This window comes from Haliotis rufescens, unplaced genomic scaffold, assembly GCF_023055435.1.
Source record: "Haliotis rufescens isolate VD_foot unplaced genomic scaffold, xgHalRufe1.0.p SCAF_4, whole genome shotgun sequence".
In the NCBI taxonomy this organism is placed as follows: domain Eukaryota; kingdom Metazoa; phylum Mollusca; class Gastropoda; order Lepetellida; family Haliotidae; genus Haliotis; species Haliotis rufescens.
The window spans coordinates 8089383-8107005 of record NW_025964112.1 but is presented as its reverse complement, the minus strand read 5'-3'; the positions used below and the strand labels follow the sequence as shown (position 1 = coordinate 8107005).

At 36.0% G+C, this 17623-nt stretch overlaps 1 protein-coding gene across 3 annotated transcripts in view; it reads right to left on the bottom strand.

Annotated features, from left to right (window-relative positions):
• LOC124135858 (ETS translocation variant 1-like) overlaps positions 1–17623 on the bottom strand; it is an 86140-nt gene that overhangs the window by 12094 nt on the left and 56423 nt on the right. For 2 of the 3 annotated variants that reach the window (XM_046501490.2, XM_048382439.1), the window contains 2 exons: positions 13317–13382; positions 12663–12749 (listed from right to left, as the gene is read on the bottom strand). In XM_046501490.2, coding sequence (XP_046357446.1) covers positions 12663–12749; positions 13317–13382 — 153 coding nt within the window. The remainder of the gene's footprint in view (positions 1–12662; positions 12750–13316; positions 13383–17623) is intronic. The other variant, XM_046501491.2, reaches the window with a different exon arrangement.

Here is a 17623-nt window from a genome sequence, read left to right as displayed (position 1 = left end):
TTCCCAGCTGAACTGTCTCCATCCTACGTTCCCTGTGATTAACAAGTACACATATGCTAATCTAATATGACACTAGACGTGTAGTTTACCCCCTGCGGAGGAGTTACTGCCCTTGGCAAGATTTGGCACACTGATCCTGTGACAAAATCACCAAACTTTCTTTGAAGCTAGCAACACTAAAAAATATTCTGAGCATAAAAAGGAATAATTTATTAGGTAGGATTGCTTTGGGGTGGAGTCCCCATGGGGGCTCAATCTCGGGTCTGTGACATTTCTGGTTCAGTTATGGGAGATGGGTTTCAAAACGGATTGAAAATGTTAATTGCAAAATATGGTAAATGTGACATTGTAAGATGTCTATACCAAAATTGTTAAGATCTTGGGTTTGGCTACAGCGGAATATTAAAACTAACCAAACCTTTTTACTTCGATGGCAAGACCACTGAATATTACTGGTGATTACAGAAGCATACAGACTGAACATTAGAGTCAACATCAGAGTGAACATCAGTGTCAACATTAGCGTCAACATCAGGTGAACATCGGAGTCAGCATCTGGCAACATCAGGTCAACACAGGAGTGAGCGTCAGGTGAATATTGGAGACAACATCAGGTGAACATTCAGTGAACATATAATTTAATTTCATCTTAGGACAAGCATCACCACCATTTTTTGGACAAGTAAATGGCTGCATATGTTTATCTAAGGGCATATGTAACCAAGAATAACCTCTAACAACAAAAATAATTGTATATTATCAATTGGAGAGCCTACTATGCATGGTTAACACCTGTAGAAAGGTATAAACACCAACAACAGAAAAGTATAATCTGTAACTATGGACAAACAGAACCTTATCTATGAACAAGGATATCCACCACAAATTGACAAATAGTATTCTCTAACTATGGACAACCAAAAGTAGAACTTCATCTATGGACAAGCATAGCCTCAATCTGTGGACAAGAATAATCTCACCTATCGACAAGAAAAACCTCCATCTGTGGACAAGCATAACCACACCTATGGACAAGAAAAACCTCCATCTGTGGACAAGCATAACCTCACCTATGGACAAGCATAACCTCCATCTGTGGACAAGCATAACCTCACCAATGGACAAGCATAACCTCAACTGTGGACAAGAATAACCTCCATCTGCAGACAAGCATAATGTCCATCCGTTGACAAGTATAACCTCACCTATAGACAAGGATAACCTCACCTATGGACAAGTATAACCTAACCTATGGACAAGAATAACCACCATCTGTGGACAAGAATGACCTCCATCTGCAGACAAGCATAATGTCCATCCGTGGACAAGAATAACCTCACCTATGGACAAGAATAACCACCATCTGTGGACAAGAATAACCACCATCTGTGGACAAGAATAACCTCCTTCTGCAGACAAGCATAACCTCCATCGTGGACAAGTATAACCTCACCAATGGACAAGGATAATCTCCATCGGTGGACATTCATACCCTCCATCTGTGGACAAATGTAACCTCACCTATGGACAAGTATAACCTCACCTCTGGACAAGTATAACATTAATCTATGCCTGACCTACTGGTAGCTACCAGATTGTGTCCCCCCTGACACATGAGCTGTCCGCAGGCTGCACCTTGCAGCTGTATAAACTCTGTCACCAGCACATTAAGTATTAATCTTTCATTCAGATGATATCTGTCTCACAGAGACAATCATCAGCCTGCTCTGTAGGCACAAACCCACTTTAGAAACATAATTAATTTTGCAACGAAGTAAATTGACAAATTACAACACGATGTAAGATAGTTCGGACGTTGGATGGACACTGCCATAGGTTACACTGAAACTGTATATCTTAACAGTGAATGATAAGTTATCATAATAGGAAACTCATATATGGAAGAAATATGTACAAAAATATATATTAACAATTATCGTAGATCAGACTGTAATTACAAGTTATTAGTTTCACTTACGTCATTGCGCGCACTTGTGATGTGTTTCATTCCAGGTCGCCTTATACGGTCGCCTTATACGGTGTATAGGATTTTGGGTTGATTTCGAAGGCGTGTACAGGGGGGTCGTCTTATACGTGGGGTCGCCTTATACACAGCGATATACGGTATGACATGAACGTTAATTTGAAATTGCATTCTGTATACAAGGACATAGATAGCTTGTTAATGAGTGGGCCCGTTTCATACCGTATTGCTTCATATATACGCATTAAAAAGACACAACAGTGATTGATTATAATATATAGACGATATACAAAATTAATTATGAGATTCGTGTCCCACACAGGAAACACACCAGGGAACTTCCAAGGATTTCAAACTAAGTGTCCTTGGCAGGCAAACTGGGAAAACCTTTTAAAAGTCCTACTTTCTTAAGTTTAGAAGTACATATGTATCTCATCATTGCATTCAATCTAATCTCATAAAACTAAGCATAAAAGCCTCCTCTTCTCTATTGGTTCTGTTTTAAGTGAAATACAAGTCACTCTACAAAACTATTGGGCGGTGGGGTAGGCTAGTGGTTAAAGTGTTCACTGTCATGCCAAAGACCTGGGTTTGATTCCCCACATGGGTACAAATATGTGAACCAAATTCAGGTGTCCCCGCCATGATTTTGCTGGAATATTGCTAAAAGCAGCATAAAACAATACTTACTACAAAACCATACTACTTGTTAAAACTTCAATGATATGAACTAGAATAATTAGGTTTCAAGTTGGGACATTTGACTAAAATTTGCTGCAGATCTGGAGTGACTATGGGCCTGTGGGCAGGTCCCGAGAACTCCCTGTATACCAATATGTTTTTGTACACATCAGCAAGCACTAATTGTCATTAGGCCTATCGGGCATGTTGCCACTTTCCATTTCTAATTCAACACATAGCATGGGTCTAGAACGTAGTGACTCGAGTGGAAAAAAGAGTATTTTTGTAAATCAGACTACACTTTGAACGCACTATAGCATGACCATACACAAGTTTCATTAATATTAATACCACTACCCTGCTCCTTCCTCCCCCTCCCACCATCCCTCCCCATTCCCACCCCTCTCCTCCTCTCGCCACAACTTCTATACTACCCTGTGGTGACAGCAGACAAGACTCTCTGTGATTCCCTCAATTATACGATAATCATCAATACTAGCAATTTATATTGGAAAAATTTACATAATTACCCTTGAAAATGAACTCAAACCTCAAGCTGTATAATAAAGGGTCATTGACAACCCCACAGTCATGAATTATGGCCTAGTAATTGCTAACCTAAAGATGATAAATTTTCACAAAACCTAAGAAAGGCTTTTGTAGGAATATGATATGGCATCTTCACATTATAGTAACCGTGGCAACGGGGCACGGCCACTTGACAGGAAACAACTAAGGTGGGTCATCAGTGTTGGAAATTCGACTTTTCTGACAGAAAATTTACTTGATGTGATTGAGATGATTGCGGTGTATTTTGACAATGTTCATGTTTCACATCACACTTGATAAGGTGGACCAGCTCCCCTGATTGCAGTGAGGTGGTGGGCACTGATTGGCACAACTTATTCCTCCTGTTATTGATATCGGACAGATTTGCATGCCGTTGATGTGATCATGTCTATTTGGCTGATTTTCACATGTCACTGGTAACTAATGTGGATTTTGATTCATGTTTTGAAACATTTTAGTGTTGAATCCTTCTAATTCAAATGTTCATTGACTTTGTGAGTGTGATCTCTAAATACAAACCGTGAAGCTTAGGTTGTACGGCGGATACTTGTGTATAATTATTAATGTATTTCTTACATAAATTCTTTAAGCTACTTAAATATAAAATATTTGAAATGTAAGCTTATTCTTTAAAGATTTTAAGCACTAATTTTTCTTTTTATAAATAAAATTTAGACCAAAAATTGTTTTTTTTAATAAAGTGTATATTCATAAAATAATACTGACGAGACATTGTTTAACAAAACAGAAATAGGCATCCTCAACTCAGTAACTATCTTCACAAACATATTTACCATTCTCACAAAAATAGTGTGAGACAACACAGAAAGTTTTATCTACTATCTTGAACTGGTGTTTTAATAAACTTCCGTGCAAAGTAAGTACCGGTATACACCCATGTTTGATGGTGGCTAGTGAAACGAACAAGACATGGGTTATTCAATGGTGATGTATTTGATACAGGGGTCATAGTTGTTATTTGGACCTTATGCTTGCAGTGTTTCAGTGACTGTTTTCACCATAGTAACGTTTGTAATTTTTTGGTCAGATCCAATTTTTATGTGTATATTTGTTTTAGGTCGGTAGTTTAGATTATTAATTATGGAAAACGTGAAAATAATTTAAACTAGAAAAAGACAATTGAATTACTTTAATCTTATCATTTCAAAAACAACACCCCCCCCCCAAAAAAAAATCTTTTCCATCTAAATTTCCTAACAAAGCATTTATTTCTTACAATATTGCACTGTCTGATTCTGATTCATAACTCCATCTCAGATAAAGACCTGTGAAATCAAACAAAAAATTCCATATTTAAATAATCCACTTATTTCATGTTCGAAGTCATTATCAAGTGATTGAGATTTGATTAATTACTTCTATTAATCTTAAATATAGGTGACGACAATCTCTATTTCATTCCAATTTTGAAATTATGTAATAATCAATGATGCCACTAAATAGACAAAATTACAACGGAAATCCTAAACGCACGGAATGAATGGATGGGCATTCAATTAGGATAATTCCCAATTAATTTTGCAAATGAATCCAATGTATTAATATTATTTCTCTGTCCCTTTCCCTTCTGAAGCATTAATCAAACTGTTCATTTTGTATCTTGTTATGCGTCGACCGAGAACAGGCCATGAAAAAATAAACAGCATTCTTATTTGACTTTATACAGAAAATTACCAAATTATCAAAGTTCAACAAAATCTCTACAAAGGAGTATTAGAAATCCCCTCCCACCCACCCACACACCTAAGCCACAAGTTCCATCACACTATATCTGTCTATCAATACTCGTGTCATAATTTAATTCTCTATTTAAATCTCTGCATTCGGAATCGGCATCACTTACATGATTGAAAAAAGTAACTATTTTGAGAAAACATTTTTTGTTTATCTCATTGGCTTTGTCATTATATTGTTATATTTGTACATTACTCCTTGTGTTAACATATAATCACATACAGATATATACACTCCATACTCCTACTCAATATTCACCTGATGAAGGGGAAAGAAGTAGCTCTGAAATGTCGTCAAAACGAAAATAAGTTATTTATCCATAAAAAGTGTCATGAAGTCATAATTTTGATGAATAGGTTGTTTTGCTATTTACATACTTTATTGTAAGCTAACAAAAACAACAAATCCTTTGATAGGATGTAAATATGACACATATATTCTGTGAAATCCTACGACAATCGCTTTGGACAAAATTATGAAAATGAACCATTTTCACTTCAATTTCATTCACTTCAGAATATTACTACGATAATTACTATAATGCACAATGACATTACAATAAACATACTATTCAATTAACAAGTCCTTGTCCTTGTTGTTAAATCACATGACAACAATGACCTTTGGCATTGATCAACTCATATAAAACATGATAGTGGCCAAACCCCAAGACCTTTGCTAATTGACCAATTATATTGCACCCATCACTTTCACTCGGCACACGACCCTAATGAAATTGCCACCAAACTTCAGAACGGCATCAGGGCAGGTCAGGGCCTGCACAAAGATCTAAATTAACCGTTCAGCTTGTAGATGTCCCGATCTATTGAAACTCAATCTAGACGTGATGAAAAGACCTCTCATAATGAACATCAAAAAGCCAGGGTATCTTGCAGCCAGACTCTCTGAATTACACGCATCTATTGGATTTGAAATTCCTCTGTGACTTTGATTGTACAAGGGCTAATTTCGTCAGCGCGATCAGGACTGGGATAATTGCAGGCCTCGACATGAGCCATATGTTAGCTGTAAACCAAATGCTTCATAAGACTCTATCACATCGCGATGAAATCACTTGAGAATGTCCGCAGCGAGACGATACAGCCCTCTCACAGCGCTGCTGAGTGCATTGCTCACGATGTTGAAAAATCATTTGGCTTGCCGTGACAGCCTCTTTCTGGCAAAGCCCAGCTGATGAGCACTGCTAGTCGCCTCACTGTGAAATCATCAGGGATTAATCGCAGCATGATGATACAAGATTGTCCACACTGCTTGATGAACAAAATCCAATTTGTTCAAGGAATCGCAGAGAGTCAAAGCAATGAGAAACCTGGCCTTGCTAATTCCGCATAGAATACCACTAAATATGCTCAGTGATTGCTATGTTGAGAGAGGTGCCTGATTAAATGTAAAATCAGATTTCAAACCCCCCTGTTCCAACTCTCAACACTAATCTTATTAATTACTGCCACTTTCGCGTGTTTGCACTCAAATACTGTTATGTAATTTGATTGGAATCTCCACTAGAAAATATTGTTGTATTATGTGGTAGAGGGCAGAGATGTTGAAATAAAACTGACAAATACACAAACAATAATTCGAAACAGTTTTATCAGTTTTCAGTGTAAACTAAATCAAATCGTAAAACAAACATTTTATGTTTCTGGAGGTTAAGGGATAGCATTTGATATTTTCTTTCAATATAACATAATTGAAGTTGAAAAGTAGCATACCTTTTTCAAAATGCATGTTATCATGCTTAAAACCATATCAGTGTAATGCCATGTTCAAACTTATTTTAGTGGTCAGTACAGCAGGAGACCGGTGGCACGGAGACCTAAAGTTCATCAATTGTTTGTTGAATGTCGCACATTTGTCCATAGTAAAAATAAGTTCCAAATGAAAAAGATCAAAACTAGGAAGTTTTTTCTAATCTCAAATACGGTAGGTTATATTTATTACTGACAGATAAAGTTTACAACATATTTACCTTTTTCCTTGTATTCAAAAAGTGTTTTTCAATAGTTTTTTTGTCTGATTGGCTTAATTCCTTTTTCAAATCTTTCCCCATTTTTCTTCGCGTGAAAGGAAAAAGAAAGCAACAGAAAAGAAGGTGCCGGGTTTGATTTGAAGTTAATTATAAAAAAGACTCTTTGCATAGTTTTATCAAAAAATATAAATGAAACATTTGGATAAAAGTCAACGCCTGTTTTTTAAATTTGAAAAGTAGCATACAGTACTGTGCAAAATTTGTACCTGTAGAACTTGTACACAACCCCAACTTCACAAAAGTTTACCCTGATGTACCATCTACGTAAAGAAAGCCTGTCAAAGGTTTCACATTAAGAAGTTGACAGAAGCAGCTATTTTAAACATAGGGCAGATAAACAAGTTCAGTTGAAAAACTGAAATCAAACAGCAATTCAGGAAAATTGTTTGTAGGGGACTGTTGAGATCAATAATGATTTTTTTCATCGTTGACAGCATTTTTGTTTCATTGGCCATTGCTGCAGACTGCGAAACCTTTGATTTCTAACCCTTCAAACGAGCAACGATGCAGCCTCTGTCATATCTAAGCTTATGATTAAAAGCCAAAGGACTTTTCTTGTTAAAAAGCTCTTAACTACCCATTGTGAATATTTTTTTCTTCCTCCAGGTAAATGGCAAATTTTCCTGACATCGTTTAACTGTATTTTATGGGACGCAGTGTTGAAATCAATGTGAAACTGCCTCTGCACTCATGTTTTCGTGTAACCTGCAAATCCCACATCCTAAACATCCCCCTCAGGTTTTGGTCCTATCAATCACTACAAACATAACGTTTGATTACCATTTATTAATTATTCATAATTACACTAAATAGGGTCAATTTTGGCATCTAACGACCATCAAGGCAGCACTATAAATGCACTAACCCAGCTTGGTCTTTTCACTAGCTCTACTTCTAATGAACGAAGAGTATCGTGATTCTGCAGTCATATTCTATGTGTTACTCAGTAGAATTTGACAAAATAGGCAAATTACGTTATCATCGACATGGCAGTAATAGTCTTACTGAGAGGCTTTCTAGGTGTGCACTTGACATTAACGTCAATGCAACTACTGTTGGGTGCAGTCTATTGTTCCGATGTCAGCGCTGTGAAGGTGTGCGCACAAAAGCATTTAAACTCTGTCTGAGAAAATTGGCTCAAAAATTATTTTGAACCTGTTAACACCTTATTAAACTACAATCCAAATCACCAAAGCATGTCACACTTTTATAATATTTAAAAAAGTACAATTATTTGTTTCAAAACTTGCTCCCCTTTGTAAGAGTCGCTGCATATAAAAAAAATTGATGCCATTAAAATTTTCCTTTTAATTGATTGATGAATTCCTATACCAGTATTTGGAAAGAGTGAAGAAGTATTAATAAAAAATGTTAATGTCAAATCATCAATCCTGACACACCCAGACACTTTCTAAAAGGCATGCATATTCACAATCCTGTCACATTTCTTGTTGGGGGCTTTCTGCTTCTTGAGAATTTCACCAAGAAAATGTGCAAAACAATAAACTGAAAAGGTCTGCCCTGAACAGAAACTACATATCTCAAGATATATTCAAAAATCCCCAAAACATAAACAGACATCTTATTTTACCTAATACAAACTGGGTTCATCAAAAAAAAAAATTTAATTTTTTTAAAAATAATTAAATGGATCTTTTTCAATGGCAAGCAATATTTTCTTTTCAATATCTATCAGATATGATCAAAAATAATCATAATATCACTTTAAACATGTTCAATATATTACAAACATAATTGGTTAACAAGCCTCCTACACAAGGTTGTCCCGTTATAAATTATGTCAAATTTATGAAGTAATAAACATTGTAAAGTGATCAATCTCATGACACAATGCAATATTCTTTATTCCATGGGTGTTCTAATTACACGGAGATCAAAATTCATGGATCACCCTGCACCTGCAAACGTTAACTGTCTCCAACAATGGTCTCTCTCTCTCCAGGTTAAAGGCATTACGAGGATGCAATTCTAATCCCCCTTGGCGGTCTAAGAATAATGGCAGAGACAAGTTTAAGGGAAGAGAATATTTCATTTGAAATATAATTGTTGGCATCAAAATCTACTTTTCTTCTATTTTCCTTTATCAATGTGTTTCTGTAATAATAACCCTAGTCCTACATCCTTTATTATATTAAACAGGGACGTACCTAAACTGCATGTCGGAGGTACTTTGTATGAAGAATAGAAAGGTAATAATATTTTTGTTAAAAGGTTGGAGTTTTGTTACTTCGTAAACAATTGAGTGAGTGAGTATGGTTTTACGCTGCTTTTAGCAATATTCCAACAATATTACGGCGGGGGACACCAGAAATGGGCTTCACCCATTGTACCCATGTCAGGATTCAAACCCGGGTTTTCGGCGTGGCGAGCGAACGCTTTAACCACTAGGCTACCCGACCGCCCCACTTCGTAAACAAAGAACAAAACAGTTTTTACATACACATTTCAGAGCACTTGCTTATTCAGATAACATAAATGTCCATAAATATATGTAACACAATTGGTAATGGATCTACTTTCATGCTAGAAAGGAGGGAAATCTGTTATACAGAATGTACAGATATATGGCACACTACTTGTTTGATTGGTTGCAAGTGAGGTAGGATGGCCTTGTGGTGAAAGTGTTATCTTGTCATGCTGAAGACCTGGGTTCTATTCCCTACATGGATACTATGTATAAAATCATAGGCATAAATTATTAATGCCCGTCACTGTCATATTACTGGATTTGTGCTAAAAGTGACATAAAACCACTCCCTCACTCACTCTTTTCCCACACACACAAAAAATTAAAATTATATTTATCACAATTTTAAAAAAGTGAGGAAGTGTATATGAAGATAATAACAATAATCATATTTCTTGATATAAGTTGTAACAGCAAAAAACACATCATAAACCTTGACAACCCCTGAAACAAACATCATTGTGTTATTCATGAGAAATACCCTTTGCTGTAGGAAAACATGCGCGTACAGATGATTGTTCATCCATGCTAGACACGAATCATCTGCCATGTCAACGTGGATCATTTATGCTGTTGAGTCAGTAAAGAACTGGGTGATTAAGATTATATTAATGCCAGCCCGTGGAAACTGTTTGTTCAGTAGACAGTTTTATGACCAATTTACGATGTGAAAATATGGAAAGTGCTTCACAATTGTTTTAGTAGCTTAAGGCGCAATTAGTTACATAATTTTTTTCACTAGAAATGATACTTGATATAAATAGTTGTCATTTCATTTATTGAGTATTGTCAAGTTGTATTATATCGCAAAATTAGAGGCATTAATCAATCTCACTGACCTATTGTTTCAAAGATGTGGGGTTTCATTATTTTATGCCAGTGTGCGTGCGTGTGTGTGTGTGTGTATGCGTGCGTGTGTGCATGAGTGTGAGTGCGTGTGTGTGCATGAATGTGTGTGCATGAGTGTGTGTGCATGAGTGTGTGTGCAGGAGTGTGCGTGCATGATTGTGTGTGCATGATTGTGTGTGCATGAGTGTGTGTGCATGATTGTGTGTGCATGAGTGTGTGCATGAATGTGTGTGCATGAGTGTGTGTGCATGAGTGCGTGTGCAGGAGTGTGCGTGCATGATTGTGTGTGCATGAATGTGTGTCCTTGAGTGTGTGTGCATGTGTGTGAGAGACAGAATTAGACAGATGAAAAGAGCCCAAAACAGAACATTCGAAACATTACAAGTACTCTTTTCCTAGGAACAACTTAACTTTAATTAAGAGTAGTTGTGACATAGGGCTGTATATATATATAATAATATATGTACAGCCCTATATCACAACTACTCTTAATGCAGTGCACAGTGTGATACTTCAAACCACCCCAAAAGGACTGACTATATATAAAGACCTAATCATATTTACTAAACTTTGGTTGATCAATTTACTGGGACAAAAATACGACAGGAAAAATAAATATCCCGCAAATGGAAAAAATGAGACAGCAACACTTTAACATAGGACATGATTTTCTTTTAACTTGAAAATTATGAGCAAAGAATTATGGATTTTCAAAACTGAAATGACAGCTGTCAAAAAAGTAACAACAAACCAATATCGCAGTTATGCATGTCTGCCCTATGCATTTAAAATGTCATACTGAGTATCCAGAATATCACCTACATTAGGGGTCAGTGTGGCATGTACATGTGGAACAGCCCTTAAGGTGCAGTATAGGGGCAAACTGGCCACATAGAAGCGTGCCACAACACTTGTTAAAGAAAATCCTGTGACGGAGATCAATCAATTTTTAAATCAAATTTAAGCCCATGGGCTTAAAATCGTTCATTTGTTTTCATTTTTAAGCCCGAGGGCTAAATAACGAGGGGGTTCAGAAACTTGCAGTCCTGGTACCATATGGCGTGAAGGCCATTTCTGGTGTACCCAACTGTGACATTGTACTCACTCACTCACTCAACCAAATCAACAACAGATGGAGATTTTTTGTTTAGCCAAAACATAATAGTGGTCCATAATAACCCTAATAATGCCAGTTCTACATTCAAGTATCATATTGTATCGGTACATGATCCCATGATACAATACTTGTCACATATGGAACATAGTATTTCTATTCACTGACAAATTGTTAATGATTACAGCTTTAAACTAATGAGAGCCCATTTGCACAAGTCACAGTCATCATGGCCATAGGAATTAATACCATATTCGATGATTTTACACTTTGCACTAGTAAGCCCTCCCCCTGACCTAATTCTAGTCCAATCTGTAGGTAATCTTTTCAAGTGCCCCCAACTAAAACCGAAAATTTACACGCCAGTCCTCTTTTTCTTGTGTACATTACTGAAACCAGTAGCATAGAAGGGTATGTAAATACATTGTAAATATTTTAGTTTTAATTGCTTCCACGTTTGAACTATATTTGTTCCCTACTGCTAGATCTCTGAAAACTAAATCAACTTATTGAGTATTGTTTTTATAAGCACCCCTTTGTCAATTTTCTAAGCGCCTAGGGTGCTGATTGCAGAGTATACGATATAGTATTTGGGCTAAGAATGTTTGTACAAACAAGGAGATGGGGGCCGTTTCAGCACAAAGGTGATCGTAACTCCCATACTTTAACACAGGATTATGATCAAAACAAATTTAACTTAATGTGAATTGTCTTAATAAGCACCCCTTTGTCAATTTTCTAACACTTAGGGTGCTGATTCCGGAGAATATGACATAGTATTTGGGTAAAGAATGTTTGTGCAAATGGGCCCTGTTGGCATAAGGAGGCGGGCCCATTCCACGAAGGGATCTTAGCACAAAGGTGATCGTAAATCCCATACTTTAACACAGGGCTATGATCATCTTCTTGCTAAGATCACCTCGTGGGACGGGGCCCTGAGCTATAGAAAGAGAGCCAGGTAGCTGGGAGTGGGAGGCCGAACACTGTTTTATGCCGCTGTTAGCAATGTTCCAGCATTATCATGGCACGGGACACCAGAAATTGGCTTTACTCATTGTACCCATGTGGACAGGCACTCTGGAACAAAGGAGAGCCTGTTTTCTTCAATCCCATGATGTTGGGAGGAACTTTGCCAGGGAGATTATGATAAAGATGAAATCAAGTCACTAACCTTTATGTTTTTCTCTCAAATGACTGAAGTATGCTGATTCGTCGTGATAGAAAAATCGCATTGTGTTGTCATACGGGTAGGGCATTCCTAGAAATAAGGAATTCCACATAAACTTTTTGTAGAAAAATTCATCCAGTGAAATCATCTACGTGATTTTGTAACAGTTTGATGAAATTATCCATTATATAACTGGTTTTGTTCACAACTCAACAAAGTTATTAAAGATATTTATGTGAGGATTTTATTCATTATTCCGAAAGGTAGGGCTAGTCAGTATAAGGTTGTGTCTCATATTGTGGAAATCAAATACAGATTTAAATTAACTTGAGTTTCCTAGTACGGTACAGCATTTGAGAGTCAGGAGCATGGGATCTTCTCTGCATAAAACCCCACAATATCAACAACACAAAACAAATATAACAAAATATACTTGTTCAGATAGGCAATTGTATATTTGTCAAACAACAGGAAAAACATGTTATTTATTAGAAATTTATGTCTGAATAATACCCAAAATTAAATATCTTCCACACATTTGGAGGAATCAAATTTGTCCAAATATTGGGGTGCTATGAGGGAAAGAAAACTTAATTGCAAAAATAGATTTGCTTTTGAATAATAAGCAATAAAATAAATATGTTAATGACAACTCACCTTCCTGCGGACTGCCATGGTTGGTAAAGTCTGGTCTCGGGAAGGTGGGACAGGGCCGTAGACTTTCTGACAACATAAAACCCACAATATACACACTTGTTTCAGTTGTACAAACCACTGTTGATACTCACTGAGCTGACTATCTCATAACCATCTCCAACTGAGGTGCAACCCACAGCCTACATATTCATACCAACAGTCGGTCTCAACATTCTTGATAGCTCCAAGTTTCCCTCTCGTCCCTAACTTCCAGGTAATGTGACGCCTCTGAACGTAAAGATAATGTGAGTTGTTCTTATTTCAACACAACATGAATCCTTCTAACTTTGATACAAAGTGAGTCCCTCAAACTTTATTATAATGAGAGTCCCTCTTACTTCAATATAATGTGAGTCCCTCTTACTTCAATATAATGTGAGTCTCTCTTACTTCAATAGGAGTCCCTCTTACTTCAATACAATGTGAGTCTCTCTTACTTCAATATAATGTGAGTCCATTTACGTTAATATAATGTGAATCCCTCTTACTTCACTATAATGTGAGTCCCTATTACTTCACTATAATGTGAATCCCTCTTACTGCAATATAATGTGAGTCCTTCTTTTACTTCAAGATAATGTGAGTCCCTCTTACTTCAACACAACATGAATCCTTTTAACTTAAGTGAATACTTCTAATTTTGATATAATGTGAGTTCCTCTAATGGCCTATTTGACATAACCGAGTCTCTTTAATTGAGGTAAAGAGAGGCTGCTGTAGCCGACTGAACCTCAGACCTTTCACTCCAATACGATCATGACCAGCATCTAAATATTGGGAGAGTGAGTTCAGGAGGAGACTGTGTACAATGTCTGCTGATGGGGTACATTAGTCACAACAACCCACAAACCACAACTAATTTGGGGACTTTTGGAAGGACGTTTAACAAAAAAAGCTTCATGTTGCCAGATTAATGCATAACATATTTATCTTAATCTTGAAATAGAACTTTACTTGTAACAAAACTTATGTCATGTTTGTTCTGAAATAAGTTCAAGTAGATTGGTATCACAATGTGACAGAACATTATCAGGTTTTTTATAGACAATGAAAACAAGAAAACCAAATGATACATTTTGTATAAAGAAATCCTAACAAATTACAGTCAAGTCCCATTAATCCGACATGGTTGGTTGCATATGATTATGTCGGATTAACGAGTATGTCGGATAAATGAAATTAAGTAGTACCAACGTTCGTCAGTCATAGTTCGTGAAAGGTTCTTCTGACGTGACCTGTAATAAGATGTCCTCGGCGATAGCGAGAACTTGTATCTGATTTTAATGAGATGGAGGTAATCTAAGCATGTGATTAATCCAGTTTTCTTTATTTAAAGCATAAATTGTTTATTGTTAAGCATCATTCCCATCATTAGTGTTGGATAAAGCCGAATGTCGGATTAACGAGTGTCAGATTAACGAGACATGACTGTAGTAGTATTACAAAAATATGGTCAATTACATACAAAGTGATGAACATGAACAAGACTTCAACCTTTGCCCAATGCTACTACCAAACTGTATACATTAGATATTTTAAGTGTATAAAGTTATTTGATCATCACCCCACAAAATTTAATTAACATGATTAATTTAAAAAAAAAATACATTATACAAAGTTAAACTGGATTAATCACATTTTACCAATTTAATTTTAGCACCATTCAAACATTCCTCATGGTCAATGGTGTAGTTGAGAAAGGATTGTACGTCAATGATAATGCTTTCTCGGGCCCACATGTGTCTCTTGTAGCCACAAATTAACAAGCAATTGTGAACCTTTAATGCTGTATCCCTGAATCAAAGACTTGCCTTCACAAAATCTCAAAACCTGATATGCTCTCTCACCATCAGGCTTAATTCAATTACATAGCCAGCGTTCTATATAATCAGACATCGTTCCATTCTCCAATGCACACGTGGATTACCAGGTAGAATTCATCCCTCTACATCCCCTCCATCCCTGTAAATTGAAAAACTAGACCCGTACTGTTATGGTGTCTTATTTTAATTCATTTTAATTAGATTCTAGCATAAAATATGATCGAAATTCAGATAAGCTTGAAAGAAGACAAAACCTTCAAGACTGAATTATGATTTGTGGTAACATAGCTTTAATTCTGTGTAATTTGTGTTCATATAGTTATTCCATATTTTATTCTAACTTTTAAAATTTGAATAAAAGTTGGACCAAGTTGTCATGTCTACATTGTTCAGTGTTTTCATATTCACTTGATATTTGAAAAACACTTGTGCTCACATTTGAAACTAATTAAAATGATTTTATTCATCTAAGATATGTTTATGTATTTTCATAAAACATCTTGTGGAAATGTGTTATCAATCCACGACAGGAACTGGACTGTTTCTTTTCATAAAATGTAGAACACAGGATAAGGGAATGTCCTTAAACTTTTATGTTTATAGTTTCGTTCAAAATTTGCAGAAATAATGCTAACAAATGTATTGACCCGCTCTCCCTTTCTCACAAACTCGAGTGATGTTGCTTAATGTCATGTAGAGGCACTTATTATGGCACCTGTACAATAGCTTGAACAGGATGACCCAGGGGTCAATAGTATGAGCATAACCCAGCAACCATGTACAGTGACACACAACCAGTAGCAATGTGCGTTTGTCATGTTCATTGAGTTTGTCATGGTCATTGAGTTTGTCATGGTCAGTGAGTTTGTCATGGTCATTGAGTTTGTCATGGTCACTGGCCATGTGACCATCCAATACCCATTCCACTCCAATTGTTGCAAATCGATGTAACAATGCCACACCTGGACCTTAAGTTAAAACATCTACACATATACAGTGAACTTAATGAAAAGAATCTACCCATGATGTATGACAAGAATTCCTCCTGCCCAAATACATTTGACAAATTTTAGAAATGGTGAACTCTAAAAAATTAATTGGTAATGAAATTTATAGAAAGTGTTTAAATAACTGACATATGGCATTTTTTCAAATACATTTTAAACCTTTCACTTCTTAGGGAAATAAAAAAAACTCTCTGGAAAAAGCTAGAAATGGCTCTTATGACAAGAAAGTGTTAAAGACATAGAGAAAGTGGTCAGTCTAATAAAGGGTTAAAAAAGGGCTTGTTTTTCTATGTTTCTCCAAACTGTGATTTGGCAGTTCCAGCTGACTACAAAGGGCCCTTATCATACCTTTTTCTTCACGTTTTTTAAATTAACCTTTATAATAAATCAGTGGTGAATCCATGATTCATTGAATATGAATAGGTTGGCACTGAATACATAATTATGAAATAAATATAACGGCCGAATCCCAATTGGAGATACATGTTGACAGCATCCATGTGAACAATTTTCATAATACTGCAAAAAAAAATGGAAAGCTGGTGAAAAGGAAGATTTGATTGATCTCTGGCCACTGACACATGACATTCATCACAGCAAGGAATGTTTGTTAAAACCTGGGGATAGATCAGCAGTTGGAGAATTAAATAAAATGAGTCTGCAGTAGACTGTTTGAAATATGATGACAGAGTTTAAAGAGTAATACAATACACTAGGTGAAGATACAATATTTGTACAAAATACCCATAATAACTATACAAACATATTCTGTACAACTATATCAGTTTGTATGTTATGATAGATAACAGTACATCTGTGCTTCTCACAATCTGATGCTCTCAATGCCCACAACAATATAATGGTTTTCATTTTTTTTAAAGTATATCATTTTCATATTTGCAAATTCATGGCAGACACAAGTACAAAATGTCCATGATGTAGGTTCTGAAATTAGGTAAATAAAATAACATCCAAAATTTGATTTGTTGTGGCCTGTAGATCCATCTAACACACAAACCATGCTCAAGAACTGGTGAAAATAAACATCCTCAAAATGAATTACGTCTGTGTCACACATTCAAAAATATTTTTTTTAACTGTTATATTTATCTCCTTTTTAAGCAGTACATTAATCATAAAAAGCTAAAATTGTGACTCAAATAATATCACTCACAAAATGAGGGGACAGTCAGTAATATTCAAACTGACATGACAGCTCGCAAATGTAAATTGATGTATTATATATTACTTGCAATCTTTTTCAATTTAGCAAAAGATGTATCAATAGAGAAAATTTCTCATGTACCTGCATATCTATATTAAAATTATGGTAGTATGATTGAGAAGAACAACAATCAAGTCAAAAACTACATTACCGGTTTGGGAGATGTGGATTCAAGTGGTTTTCACATTGAATTTGTAACTTTGGTGGATTTAT